Source organism: Lacerta agilis, chromosome 2 (genome assembly GCF_009819535.1).
Source record: "Lacerta agilis isolate rLacAgi1 chromosome 2, rLacAgi1.pri, whole genome shotgun sequence".
Lineage (NCBI taxonomy): Eukaryota > Metazoa > Chordata > Lepidosauria > Squamata > Lacertidae > Lacerta > Lacerta agilis.
Window position 1 is genome coordinate 58,835,778 of NC_046313.1, and position 15,008 is coordinate 58,850,785.

At 46.4% G+C, this 15,008-nt stretch overlaps 1 protein-coding gene across 3 annotated transcripts; it reads right to left on the reverse strand.

The window, feature by feature from the left end:
* Positions 1-1,250: 1,250 nt before the first annotated feature.
* On the reverse strand, positions 1,251-14,086 carry LOC117041445 (zinc-binding protein A33-like). 3 transcript variants are annotated; one of them, XM_033140281.1, is made up of 7 exons: positions 13,866-14,086; positions 12,402-12,677; positions 11,162-11,257; positions 6,015-6,248; positions 4,143-4,162; positions 2,220-2,335; positions 1,251-2,056 (listed from the first exon to the last, which is right to left on the reverse strand). In XM_033140281.1, the coding sequence occupies exons 1-7, from the start codon at positions 14,067-14,069 to the stop codon at positions 1,515-1,517; spliced, it is 1,488 nt and encodes a 495-aa protein (XP_032996172.1). In that variant the 5' UTR covers positions 14,070-14,086; the 3' UTR covers positions 1,251-1,514. The 3 variants fall into 3 exon arrangements, with proteins under 3 accessions (XP_032996172.1, XP_032996173.1, XP_032996174.1); XM_033140283.1 differs by lacking the exon at positions 13,866-14,086 and adding an exon at positions 13,593-13,681 and having other exon boundaries at positions 1,515-2,056; XM_033140282.1 differs by lacking the exon at positions 11,162-11,257.
* Between the last annotated feature and the right edge of the window lie 922 nt (positions 14,087-15,008).

Here is a 15,008-nt window from a genome sequence, read left to right on the forward strand (position 1 = left end):
GAACAATCTTGCAAACAACTGGCTAAGAATTCAATGCCAAATATGAAAGGCATGCAGCAAGAGCTGAGCATCAACGCCATCACTCAGCACCTTCTGTTAGCATGCAGAGCCCCCTGCTGGCAAAATGTGGCCCTGCACCAAGAACAGGAACTCCTGGCTTATACCCTCTGAAAAAACACCCTTGCAAAAGGAAATTCCACTCTTCGTATGAATAAATTCTTTAGTGTCAACACTGGATAAAAGACTGATTGATTGAGCATTTTGTGCACTGCTGCAAAAACAATGACAGCTTGTGAAACTGAAAACTCTGTGGAAGAATGGGCAGAAGCAAGCATTTATTATTATTTTTAAAAAGCAGTACGGCAAGAGGATGCGAAATATAATGAAAACAAATTGTGGCGTCCTGGTACAGGCCAAAACTGGCACAAAGGCCTCTTACGCATCTCTGCTACTCTGAACTACTGTGCTGCAATGCGCCAATGCAATTCTATCATCCAATGGTTTGTCCATGTAGCATAGCATAGCTATGCCAATACGGACTTAGTCCATGAAGGTGCAGATTCCAATCCTCTCTCCTGCAACCTGCCATTCTTGTTGCCACTGTTAGGTTGCACTGCTTTATTCAGCACTTCACTGTGCCCAGTCTTATTTTGACAATCTAATTTCCTCCACAACTAGTATGAACGATTATGTTGTGCTGTATTATTGCATGAGTGTATGTGTTGCAGAGCCTGGGGGTAGTTTAAGTGTGGTGTAGTGGTTAAGAGTGTTGGAATAGGACCTGGGAGACCAGGGTTCAAATCCCCACTTGGCCATGAAGCTCACTGGATGACCTTGGGCAAGTTACTGTCTTTCAGCCTACGTTACCTCGCAGAGTTGATGTGGAGATTAAACGAGGGGGGGAGGGAACCATATATGTCACATTGAGCTCCTTGGAGAAAAGGCAGGCTATGAATGCAACCAACTAACCAACCAACCAACCTTGTCTCTGTCATTATCACTTTTGGCTCCAGCTTTGTGTAGGTGCCTAAGTCAGAATGCAGGCCAAAATGTCCAATGGTTGTGGTTGTGTGTGTTACTGACCCCTAGTGCTTTGGGCTGTATTCCTATCTTATACAGCTGGCAGAAATGACCAGGCAGCACCATCCACAAAGCACAAGGCCCTTTAAGTGCACCAAACAGAAGAAGGCATTAACCTGGAGAAGGGGGCGTAATTATAATTAGGGGGGGGGGGAAGAACCAGGAACGAATTCTTCTTAATCATCTGCTTTAATATCTATTCTAATATATTCCATCATGTTGATATTGTTTTATGCATTCTAAGAGGTGGTGTTCATCCTATGAAATAGAAGAGTGGGTTGTTTTGTTTTTTGTTAATCTCTTTGCAAAACCAGTCAGTTTCCCTTAACCTGTTCATCACAGCGGGGAGACACACAGGGTAGAACTTAGGCGTCCCCAGGAAACAAGAGGGACCCACCAAGTCTTGCTGAATGGAATCAGACCTCAGGATGTTCCTAGAGGTTCAGGTGGCAGATCCTCATGGGCTCTGCATTCTCACCATCGCCGAAACAAGTGCTGAAGAAAGGGTAGAACCTGCGTGCCCTGGCCTGGTGGAAGGTGAAGAGAAGGGACATGTCCTCGGCATTATAAAAGGCCACCTTCCTTGCCCTGCAGTCCAGCAGGACACCTACTTTTCTCACCAAGTGCCCAGGATTCAGGCACACCCAGGGAGCAGCTGCAGCCCAATAACGGGACTTCTCCCGCAGCCGTATAGCCCAGTAGCCATTCTTGGGGCATAGCTTGACTCTTGCTGCCCGGTCCACTGAGTCCGCTGCCACTCCCAGGTCCCACTTGGTCTTGGTGCCCACCCACACCTCCCAGTAATGTCTTCCACTCTCAAAGGACTCCTTCGCCAGCACGTTCACACACTGCAGGAAACGGCTGGTGCTTCTGGGCACAGACTGGGGTGTCTTCCTCTCTGTCACTGCCGTCAGGTCTTTGGAGAGGACAAGGTTAGGGTGAGCCGATTCAGGGTCCAAGGTCAGAGGAGCAGGAGCTGTAGGAAGAGAATATACCAGGATTCAGCTATTAATCAAATTAATGATAATTCTAGAAACTGGGTAGGGTTTTGCCAAACGAGTCTATGAACTCTGTTCTGCTCCCATATCCCCAGTATGCTCTGTTGCAATGGGGCGGGGGATGGACGGACGAAAACTCACCTGTGCAGATTGATTTCAGCATCCTTCTCCAAAATATAAACTGCAGGGGTCCGTCATACCGGTCCTTGTGGAGCTCTACATTAAAGGCGGTCAACTCGTTCACCTGCACTGCTGGCCTGGAGCAGAAAGAAATGTCTGCTGAGCAAAACAAGATTCCAGGTAAGGAAGTTCTGCAGTTTAGAAAGTGAATCCTAACCAATCTGAAAGTGCTTCAGCCAGCATAATGATGGGACAATAAGGCAGTTGTGGCTTGGCCAGTGCCATTTGTTTAATAATGGCAGGGAGTGTCCTCAAATTATTGTGGGGGCCAAATTGTGGGGAGCCAGTGTGGTGTAGTGGTTAAGAGCGGAAGGCTCGTAATTTGGGGAACCGGGTTCGCGTCCCCGCTCCTCCACATGCAGCTGCTGGGTGACCTTGGGCTAATCACACTTCTTTGAAGTCTCTCAGCCTCACTCACCTCACAGAGTGTTTGTTGTGGGGGAGGAAGGGAAAGGAGAATGTTAGCCGCTTTGAGACTCCTTTGGGTAGTGATAAAGCGGGATATCAAATCCAAACTCCTCCTCCTCCTCCTCCTCTTCTTCTTCTTCTTCTTCTTCTTCTTCTTCTTCTTCTTCTTCTTCTTCTTCTTCTTCTTCTTCCCCCCTTTCCTTCTAGCTTTCTAAAAACAGTGCCTCTCCTGTCCTTGTAATCTGAGTACTCCCTGGGATCCTAGGTCAAAGGGCAAAACACTATCTCTACTGACAACCCCTCTTATGCAGCTATTTCAATAGTGAGGTATCTCTGGAAAAGGGTGCAACTCCTAGGGGTTTCAGTACACCACCTTGGAGTGGGGTGGATTCTGACATAAGCAGGCCACTGGTTCTCCTCTGCCTTAGTGGCTAAGTAGCCTACTGCCTAGAGAGACAGAAGGTGGTCAGCCACAAGTTCCATGGAAGCCAACTTCCAGAATGGAAACATGCATGATAATAAAATTGTATCCACCAATTTCTGCACAGTACTCCATAGAAACATGAGCCAAATGCCCTAATTCTCCTCAACACTGACAACTGCCAAAGAGCAGTCTCAAACCTATCTTATATTTGCTCTCCTTTCCCCCCAGCAAAGTGAGCTGGGAAATGAACTACTCTGGCAATCTTTCAGCCAAGAGGTGGGAAACGGCTGTGCATGTGAGATTCACCCAAGTTTAGCCATTAGTGAAGCTTGGCAGCTGCATAACTTGAGAGAGCGACAATCATATTAAGGCAGGCGACCAAAACACAGCCCCTGGGTGGCTCATTAAACCTGTCCCCTCCCCTTGCCTTCCCAGGCTACAATAAAATGAAATAAAACAGCAAGGTTTTCAAGCAGCTGACAGACAACATTATATGGCAGGTGATGTGCATTCAGCTTGATAACCTGCAAAATTTATTTAGGCTCATTTGCCAACCCTCCTCGTCGAACACAAGAAGAGGCCAGCAGGATCAGTCCAAAGGCCCTGATTCCAGCTTCCTTTTCCCACAGTGGCTAACCAGATGCCCATGGGAAGCAGGCAAACAAGTCCTGAGCACAACACTCAGCCCACCTGTGATTTCCGGCAACTTGTATTCTGAGGCTATTAGAACATAAACATTGTTGTCTAGTGGCCCCAGAAGACCATTCTGAGCATTTCCTTGAAGTAATGTGGGAGAACCTTATGAAAGCAGTTAAATCCTGGGTGCACCTCAGTGCTTTTGGATTTACATCCTGAACCCTGAGGTCAGCACATCTATGCAACAATGCCCAGAAGGAGAGATCTCCTATATTCCCCAACAGCTTCTCTCCCAATAATTATTTTCCAATGCTTTAAAAGCTACAGCGATAACAGTCTCCCCCCCCCCCAGCTGAGTAGGTAAAATAAGAGGCTCATGAAAACAAAAGCTGCTTTTTTTCTTTCCAGGCACGTACCTAACAGACACATTTTCCACCTGCAAAAAGAAAAAGAAAAAAGAGAAAATTAACAAAACCCCTCACTTAATCCTTATTGCAGCTGCTCAAGTAAATTCTACTGCCCATTTCTTGCCTCTGAACTGAAGTACAGACAATTAAAAACATAATTATGGCCCTGCAATTTCAAGTGGCTGCCTGGGAACCACATGGGATGTTGCCTTGAGTTGCATGATGGATGAAAGTTGGGGTATAAATGTAATATAATGAATAAATGAATGAATGAGGTGGCAGCAAATTCTGAAGGGGTATGGGCTAGTTCTGATATACCGGTATATAAACACTGGCTTCTGTAAGCAAAAGAGAGCTGCAAGAGAAGGCAGGTTCCTCATATCACCAAGACTGAAAAGCTTGGAACCTAAATAGTATCACTGTCAGCTGTCAGGAGAGCATGCCATACACACATAACAACATTTCCCTAGTCATACTGTACCTCAGGCCCGCAAAGAGGTTGAAAATATGCACTATCTTGACTGAGAAGTGAGGACATACATGTGCTTGCCTATCAAAACAAATGATAACCCACCTTTTGGCTCTAACAAGCACCCTCAAGGCAGCTTGCATTTAAAATTTCAAAGTTATACAATCAGTGAAGCAAAAGCCAAGGTAGTATCACCATCAGCCACCCCACCGGAGTCTGATGATGGAAGGAGATAGATAAGGAGAGTATTTGAGACATTTAGAAAAAACACACACCAAGTATTTTCATGCAGACCTGCACAGCACAGCATGGTCCGAAGGCACACAATACAGTAACCTTGCTGAAACTAAGCACTTCATCCCTACTTCCAAGAGCAGCTAGTTCTTACGACAGAACTGGACTCCCAAGCCCGAACTGCTTCTTCATGCCTGTCAGAGGTTAAGGACCATGAATTTCACAGCATGCACCAGCAGATCCTGCTGGAGAAGCAACCTCAAACCTCCTGGCAAAGGCTTACTCGGTCAATTCACGGCACAATCCTGCTGCAGTAACCGTGGCAACCAACTATGGAAAAGCATCACACCAAGCAACCAGCAATAGTTCAATCTTAGAGGGAGATGGAAAGAGCTGCCTCTTACCATGGGGCAAGAGGGGAGGCTGGGGAAGAAAATGGCAGGCACACGTTTTCCTTTATGTGGAAAGTGGCAAATAGGAAGCTGAAATGTTGGAGGTTTTTTGTGGTGAGAGAAGTGTTTCAGCCACTGTCTCACCTCTGTTTAAAAGAGAGGGGGAATTGGGAGGCCACACTTTTAATGGCAGATAAACCTCTTTACATCTCAATGCAAAGGCTAACAGTTATTTGCCTTCTATGACAATGTTATCTGGCAGACATTGACAAGGCCTCATTCTGATCTAGGGCAGAAAAACATATTATTGATAGAGACAAACATTTTCAGGCCAGAGTTTAAAATATGGAAAGACTTATTTGAACACGCACCCCCCCAAAAAAAAACCCACACACACACTCACAAACATAACATGACCCACTCCCAGGTCTCATTGCATCTTATACAAAAGCCAAATGGTCACCAATCAGAGATGCTGCCACAGTGGATTTCCTACACTAGCAAGGGGTTGAACTAGATGACCTCTGAGGTCCATTCCAGCTCCGACTCCAGCATTTTTTAAGCCTCGCCCCACTTCCTGAATGCATAGAATGAAGTACGAGATGACACCCTTGCTTGGTAAATCAATCCATAGAAAACTATAGCATTGCCAGTGTGCAATGTGTCTGGGAATGTGGAGAGGGTGGAGCCTATGACTGAGAAAACATGTGAGAAAATACAAATCTGCCTCCGACACCCATGGCCCAAACTCCTCCCCCTCAGCCTTGTAAGCACGACGAGTCTCACCTCCAGCAGCAACGAGTTCCCCAGCTCATCAAGCTTTTGCTGAATGTGCTCCATGCTCTTCTTCAGCTCAGTTATCGCCATACTGAGACGTGTGGCATCTCCGTCCAGCTTCATCAACCACTGTTCTTCCTCTCTGGCCAGCCCCGTCAGCACAGCTCTCTCTTCCTCTTGCAAAATCTGATGGAGATACTCAAATTCTGCCCGGATCTTGGAGTTCACTTCACGAGATGTTGTCTGAAACAGCAAAAGGGCTATGTATGAAAGCAGCACGTTCAACCACATCCACAGACTTTTGTGTATTTCAAGGAGTATTGTAAAGCCAAAACATTTGCGGGACAGAAAACACAATATACTGTTGGTCAAGGGGAGAGCAGCCTATGGCCCTTCTAACATAAAACATTTGCATCCATGTTCATTGGCTCCATAGTGATTTTTGCTGTCACAAAGCTAGGCTGCTTTCATACCAGATGTGTAATCTGGAATTGCCATCCATCATTCAAGAACTGTTTACAAGAAACTGCTGATTCCGTTTCATTACAATACAATTTTTCTTTGGTTCTCCTGTCTTTTTTCAGGACTGACTGGTGGCAACTGTTTGGACCCTAAAAACTCAACTGCATTGCCGGTCTTTTCGGCATGGATTAAACTTTTTCAGAGCTGCTACAGTTTTAATTAGAAGCTTCCTTCTTTTGGCTTATTCCTCTGATTGCTAACTGCTGAGTGTACCTGTGAAATTTCTGATAAATTGCCTCAGGAGTTGACCTTATGTAATCAGTTCCAGAGATGCCTGCTGTTTCTATCCTTCAAAGCTTCCTGCAAGAACCCCGTGTCTCTCTCTCCATGCTTGACAGAGAACTCAAAGAAGAGATAGGAGCATTTTCTGAACTCCAGGAAGGTTTATAAGAAGTGCAGAGTCTCAGACAAGGGCGTAAAGAGTGGAAGAAAGGCCTGCTATTTCTTTCTCTTTTTTATCGATACTGCAGCAAGAGTGAGAGTCTGAGATACTCACTCCTCTCCTGTCAAATGGTGCCGCTGATGCCTATCTCCGCTATGCAGAGTGCAAGGACCCCAATTTGAGCTGAGCTTTGGCCACAGGTGTCTTGTGGAGATCAGATGCACTCCAAAAGCCCATCCTAAAAGCAGCTTCTCAGCAGGATGGCCTAGAATTTGAAGCAGAACCTCCAGCAACTCACCAGTGGGAGCACCTGTAAATTGTGTAGTGCAAAAGCATCTAATTCCGAAGAACAAAAAGAATATCATTCTGAAGAACAATTTCACAAGGTGGAATGTTCTATCCAGAGCCCACCAGACTGAAAGGGAGTGGTGCCCCTACCAGTATTCTTGGACTGGAGAAGAATAACCAGAAGCTCCCTCACCTCTTTTGTATTTTTGGTAGCACTGGGTTATTTTGTATTGACTATTACAGCCTTTGGCCTCTCTCCAATTTACAACTCCCCTGCAAACCCTGCAAGCAATTCAGGTCTTTTCACTACAGAGACAAAGAAATACTATCAAAGTACTAATCATTCACATTGTCCATCTTTGACCTCCAACTGTACAGTACAGTATTGCATTTCAGATGACATGACCAGTATGAAATACAAAGGCCCAGGTGAAGCCATTTCACTGATGGCATCAAAACAGCCTCAATATATATACCCCCCTATCCATGTCTCTCATTATTTGTTTTGCCATTTTTAAAAAGGCTCTGCTGCACATCACATATGAGGGTTTCCATAGTGAACATCAGTATGCATTATCAGTGGTTAGAGTTCATTTTGATTTCAAATTATTCCTTCTGAAGTGCACATTACTTCCAACCTGCCATTGTTAATAGTGCCTAGTAATGCTTCCTAAACTAGGCCACCCTTTTGATGTTGCCGACAGACTTCAGCCTCAACTAAAACAATATTATGCCTCTTAAAAGTTAGGCCAACACATAGCTCATCCACTTTTCCCTCAACCCTGCTTGTGGTAGGGTATCTTTATCCAACCATCAATCCCTACCAATTAGAATGGCTGGTACAGGATAATCCATTCGTGTCTCTAATCACACTGCCTTTGCCTCCTGGGAAATTACTAACTATCGTCACCCCAAACCCATGGGGGTCTTCTGGTACAAATATATAAGAGCATAAGAAAATCCTGTCTGGATCAGGCCAAAGTTCCATCCACTCCAGTTTCCCATTTCCTACAATGGTCAATTGGCTACCTCCACAAGCAGTGTAAGAATCTAAAAGTCTGCTGGCTCAAACAAATGGAGAATCAAAGGGGGAAACATGTATGGGAAATGCTTGTTCATATCCTATCTTAAAATGATCACCCAAGCTTTCCCTTGGAATAGACCACAGTTTCTGAATTCATGTACAGTATAACAAGAAACTGTGGTTCAGTCAAAAGTGAAAGTGAAAGCTTCCACTCTCATCCTGTCATGTGCACAGAGAGAGCCAGAATGGAACAATGGTTATTAGAGTATTGGCTAGGACCTGGAAGACCAGGGTTCAAATCCCCTCTCAGCCATGAAACCTATGGGGTGACTTTGGGCCAGTCATTGTATCTCAGTCTAACCTACCTCACAGGGTTCTTGTGTGGATAAAATGGAGAGGGGAAGAAGTATGTACTGTATGCCACTGAGCTCTTTGGAGAAAAAGGTGGGATATAAACAGAGTAACAAATAAAGGAGAAGAAAAGGGAGTGTGAAAGTCAGAAGGTCACCACACAGTTTAGACGGATGTCTGAACTGGGTCATTAAGTGGAACAGTAACTATACATTGTTGCAACTGCAACTATAAGCATGTATCCAACCCATTTCCACATCATAGGTGGCAAAATTATTGCATGTGTGCGCATGCCACTGAGCACTGGCAACAGCAGCTTTCCAGAATAAGCAAACTCAATGCATAACATATGAACACATAACCATCTCTTATCTGCCCATTTGGTCAGTCTTCAAAATAAAATAATGAAACCAACAAACTCAATGTGTGTGTGTGTGTAACATCTGTATGCCAGTAACTATAACTTGCTTCATTTGAAAATTTGTGTTTTCTGATCACAGGTTCTGGCTGCTTTCAGATTGGCATTCTAGGCATCCCTGACAATTGTTTTAGAGTGAACTGTTGCATTGTGTCTCCTCAGCTGTTGAAAAGGCCACAGTGCACAATGTGCTTAGAAAGAGCAGGAGAGGCCTAAATATATATGCTTTCAGGGGGAATGTTATCTTTCAAATGTGTAGTATGTTTAAATATGACAATAATTGTGACATATCTAGCATAAAAGGAGGAAAGAATGAGACATGCGAGATGGGGATCCTTTTTAATCAAGGGCTGGCAGCTCTCCAAAGCTAGCGCCTGCTCAGGCCGGATATCAGCTGCTTTTAGCAGTTGCTGAACCATCTGGCTCCTGTCTAGGACTTGCCCTACCAGCTAATGATGCTCTACTAAGTGCTCTCATTGCCAGGAGTCTTGCTGACATATTTCTTTGCTCTGAGCAGCAGACAGACAATTTTACTGGAGAGTCTATGGGGTGCTGTTTTGAATTAGCTCAGCACTGCTCCCTTTGGACTTTTAGAGCTGAACAAATAATTGTGAATGAAAAACCACAACTAGGGGAGAGTCACTGGTGCCAACAACCCTCAAAGTTGCCAATACACAGAAGTCACTGGGAAGACGCAACCCAAGATGTTAGCCAGGCACTAGGCTTAGTTGGCAAACCCCCAGCTGCAAGTTCACCACATAAGAAGTGCCTGCTGGATCAGGCCAGTGGCCCACTGAGTCCACCACCCTGTTCTCACAGTGGCCAAACATATGCCAATTGAGAAAGCACATGAGCAGGACCCGAGCACAACAGTGTTCTCCCCTCCTTTGGTTTCCAGCAACTGGTATTCAGAGGCATATTGCTTCCAACAGTGGAAGAAGACCGTATCCCTCAGGGTTGGTAGCCACAAGCAGCTTTCCTCTCCATGAATTTGCCTAATGCCTAATTGGTGGCCATCACTGCCTCTTGTCTGACTCTGTGAAGAAGGACATCTATTACACCAACGCTCTAGACCTAAGGGCTTTCCATTATTCCACTCGGCATGGCGAGCGAGGTGCTACCCCATGGCAAGCATGAAGAGCAGCCAACCCTTCCTTCCTTCTGACTTGGAAGCTGTGGTGGTGGAAGTGGGTGGGCGTTATCCAAGCAGCTGTGTGGCACTCCCTGCCACCTGTCCGGCTAAGAGCTGTTTAAGAACAGCTGCATGGTCAGTGTAACTCCCACTGCGGTCCTTACTTGCTTTGGTGCTGGAGAGGCTGAGGTGGCTTTGGTGCCCCTGCCTGAAGATGCTTGGAAAAGACTGGTGGGAGTGGTGATGGGCATTGTTGTCCAAAGGCCCTTGGGGTAATCCTGCCTTCCTTGTCCATGACCCTGAGAAGCTTATAGAAAATCAACTTGTCCTATTTAATTCTGTGTCATAAACCCTGGTGTACAAAAGCTTCCCTCTCCCCTCTATTATTTAAGAGGCATTTTGCTTGTTTCCCCAAGAAAAAAAACCCAACAGGTTGGATTTGACTAAGTGAAATCTGGCATGTGAAGCCTGGTGACGTGGGGTTGGGGGAAAATTTGAGGTTCTTTGCTGAAGCTTAGTGGCTTTCAGCTGTCTCTCTCTATACCACTCCCAAGTAATTTCCCTACTGCTCAGCTCCCTCTGTGAAAGTGCTGCAATTAGAGGTATTAATCTTCTCTTCTGCTGAGGTGCGTCAGCAGATCAATGGTTATCTGGGCAGATAATTAGTTTGCACCAAGCCCAAAGCAACTGTCATTTATTTGGCGGCTTTATCTTTTTGCCTGTGATTTAAAGCGACCATTAAGATGGGCGGTCACAAAACAGCAAGACGCCCCAATTGCGGCTCTGCTGATTTGATAAGCCTGCCGAGGCCCAGCTTTTAGCTGTTTTCTATTTTTGTCCATTCTTTTCTCTAGTTAAGACTCCACAAATGATCTCTTCCAGCCCTTTCTCACCGGCAATACAAAAGAGCGATACATGCCCCCCATCTCTTCCTCTGTAGGGAAGCCTCCACTTTTAGAAACTTTGGCATTTCTCATCTGAGCAAGCCAACACGAAACAAAAGCGACCACAGAAGGAAAAGTGGGGAATGTACTGGTACCAGCAGGGTGCAGATGTTCTCTTCAGCTGCATGCTTCATCCTCATCAGCTTCTCACACTCCACCTGGCAAGACTGAAATGCCTCTTGGAGGTGTGTCTAAGAATGAAAAGATGGATAGATAGAACACTTAATCATTATATGTGCAACAGTCTCTGCCTATCCATTTGAGAGCCACAATGGCGTAATAATAAACAGAGCAAAGATGTGAAACTTCTTGCCTGGCCTGCTTTTCCACCCCATAGAGTTGACAGAAGGGCAAAATGAGGTTAAGTCCTACCTCCACGAGTTTCTTAAATAAAAGCCAGGGTACTACCCCTAACAATAACTGCCATGTTCTTTTTCTCCTTTAGGATTGACTTCTGCAGCCTCATCTTTCCTGTTCTTCCATTACTGCTTGATCAACTGCTACCCTTTCCTCTTCTACTCACTTGCCAATCCCAAACCTCACTCTCCAATAATCCCAGCTGTAAAGTAAATTAAGCTATGAGAGCATGACTATGCTCGGTGTCACTGACTTACCTTGAAATCCACAAACCTGAAAATCCCATACTAGGCCTATGCTGGGAATTTACCTTCCCAGAATATATATGCCTTTTAGCCTTTGTGCAGAATCAACAAAATATGAAACCCGTGACCTTTGATTAAGCGCCTCACATGATGTGGTAATCCAGCGCAAACAATAGTGTTGCAATGACCCAAGACAGCAAAGAGGAATAACTACAGAAGGAATACAATCAGCCATTGGACTGAAACTCCCAGGGAGTTAAGAGGCTGGGGTAGGAGTAGGGCAAATTATGCAGGGGAAGAAGTCCAACGGGCTCTGCACAGCCAAATGACAGGCAAGCCATCTGCTGGCTGAGCTGGAAACAGGGAGATGAGTTTTTAAAGACACACAAATATCTTTGTCAAAGGGCTATTTGTCTTTGCTTCAGAGGCTGCAGGGGAGACTGCTTGATGGGAGATTCTGTTAGAATCAGAAGGTGACAAATGGAATTTTCCACTTGTTCAGAATTCTTGGTCCAAACTAGTCTGTCCCACACTTCCTTTAATCTTTCTGTACAGTCCCAAGCAACCCCCATACTACTGTACAAGGGGTACCCCTGCCTTGTTCATATCTGACCATCCTGTTTTGTAGCTAAGTTGACCACCTTAGAGAAATACCAAGCCCCACAATTCGTTGAGGGAAGCACTCCAGGAGGAAAGGAAGTAATATTCACTGTCTTGCCACCCAGCTGCTCACCTGCATTTTTTTCTTGTGTTCCTCAGAGGTGCACCTCCGAACTGTCTCCACTACTCCAGAAACAAGGTACTGGGGACGGAAGGACCTGGTGGGGAACTTTTGCCGGCATTGGGGGCAGGTGGCAACTTTTGAGCTCCTATCCCAATAGCTCTGGATGCACTCCCTGCAAAAATGGTGCATGCATTCCAGCATGACTGGGTCTCGAAACAGATCATAGCAGATGGCACAGGTCAGCTCTTCCCGAAGGCTCTGCTCCCCGCTCCTATGGGCCATTTCCTGCACAGACACAAGATGCATTCCTCACTCTACCTGCCACAAACCCACAGGCTCCAAGGTCTGAACCTCTCCTGCACGTTCACAACACCCTGTGGTTGCAACACATGCAAATAAGCCAGCTATTTGCATGGTTCTGTTATACTCACGCTAAAATGTGGCAGGTGCAGAAACAAACAGCTCTCCTTTTAGGGTCAGGCACCCCCAAACTCGGCCCTCCAGATGTTTTGGGACTACAATTCCCATCATCCCTGACCACTGGTCGTGTTAGCTAGGGATGATGGGAGCTGTAGTCCCAAAACATCTGGAGGGCTGAGTTTAGGGATGCCTGTTTTAGGCCTTTAACAGCAGTAATAAAAGAGCTTTAGGACGACCTCTACAAATTCAGATGTGCCAAGGAGAAAAGCAGCACCAGATGCATTTCTGCCTACTCCCATGGTTCCCAAAGTGGGATACACGCCCCACAGGGGGGCAATTTGATTTTTAAGGGGGGGAAATTTGAGAATGAGTTAGACCAAGTTTTAGACTTCTTCCACGTGAATATCAGTTCACTTTTTGAATAATAAGAATTATTAGTGGGAACCACTAGCCTACACGCAAAGGCAGTGTAGTGCTTAGAAAGGGTGCCCTCCATACGTTGTTGGTCAACTCCCATCAGCCGCAGCCAACCTGGCCAAAAGTCAGAGATGAAGGAAGCTGTAAGCTACCCCAGCTTAGTATGTCAGACAAGGGCCCAGGACACCAGGGTCCTAACCCTCATTCAGCCACAAAGGGTGTGCCAGTCACTATCTCCCAGCCTAACCCACCTCGCAGGGTTGTTGTGAGGTGAAGATGGAGAGAAGGAGACCATGAGCTCCTTGGAGGACAGGTGGGCTATAAATGTAATAATAACAACAACAATAAATAGGAGGTTGCCACCTTAGCAGCTGTCCTACAGGCAAAAATGCAGCCTGTGGAACGCACACCTCCACGGCAAGGGAAGCAACACCTGTCGAACTGGTGCTCGTTCAAGGCAAAAACGAGCCTTTACGTCGGAAGTCCCACACAAGGCACGAAGCAGACAGTCGGGAGAGCGAGAGAGACCCCCCAACTCCCCCGCCCTGTCCCTCTTCCCCTCTGTGCAGGCCACGGGAGAAGGGAAGGGCTGCGCTGCTGGGGCTGCCTGCCACCGAGCCCCGGCTCCGCACTCACCGCCTGACCGGGATGCCGCTCTCCTCTGCCGGAGCCCCAACCCGCCGCCCGCTCTTGCGCTTTGGTTCCCTGCGCCCCACGGACTCTCGGCCCAGGCGCTCCAACTTTCACTTCCCCTGCACGGCGCGCCTGCCCCGCGGTGGCTGAGCGACGGGCGCTCCCCGCCAATTGGGGCAGGCCCTGGGAGGCTGCGTCGCCCTCCATTGGCCGGCGAGGGAGATCTCCTCCGCCGGGGCCGTCGGCGGGTCTCGAGAGCGCGACTAGGACGCGAGGCGGCGGGTCAGCTGCTGTTCCAGGGTTGCCTGCCTTGCCGGAGGCGGAAAGGGGCAGTTTCGGCACCTGGTTGTTGTTGTTTTCATAATCTTTTTCATTGATTTTCAAAGATATAAACATACAACATAAAACAAAATCCGAATCCTGACTTTCCCCCCATCCCTTTCATGGGTCCTTTTAATTCTATTTTCAAGTGCATATCAGTACTTCTCCAATTTTTCATTTTTCTAGGTTATCTATACGTTCTGTTACCTTACAAGTGTATTTAAAATCCTGCTAATGTTTTGACCTGTTTACAATGATTTTGTATATATACATTATAAACACGGGAAAGGCACCTACCTGGTTGTTTTTAGGCCGGAGATCACCTTGGTGGTGGCGTGATTCATCAGTGCGGGTGGTGTCGCTGAGCAGCTGATGGTGGTGGTAATAAAAATAATAAATACCTTTTCACCATTCTCGCCCCCCCCCCAAAGGGAAGTTATGACTCAAAAGCCAGCTGCTGGCTGTGGCGTTGATGGTTCTGATAAATGGGAACACACGGGAAGCAGAGCAGAGTCATAGGCAGAAGCAGGATTTAAACATCCACAACCATCTCCTACCTTCAAGCATATTTGGGCATCATCGTATGTGTGTGTGTGTGTGTGAGCACAGCATTTTCTATCTTTTGTACATACCTAATAACAACAACAACAATTCCATATCCACCCCACCCCTCCCCACCATCATGCCTTTTCCTTCTCCATAGATCCATAATCCTTTACCAAAATGAATTGCTGTTTTTAAGAGCTTGGTCTCTTGGAAGAGTCTGTTGAGTTTCACTCTATAAAACACATATCCGCATCACCTTCAAAATGCATCCCAGTACTG

Coding starts and splice junctions, on each gene's coding strand:
- LOC117041445 (XM_033140281.1), bottom strand. CDS start 14,069: ATGGAGGGCGACGCAGCCTCCCAGGGCCTGCCCCAATTGGCGGGGAGC. Junction 12,678..13,865: donor AGCGGCATCCCGGTCAGGCG/GTGAGTGCGGAG, acceptor GTGTCTGTGCAG/GAAATGGCCCATAGGAGCGG. Junction 6,249..11,161: donor AGAACATCTGCACCCTGCTG/GTACCAGTACAT, acceptor TTGCTGTTTCAG/ACAACATCTCGTGAAGTGAA.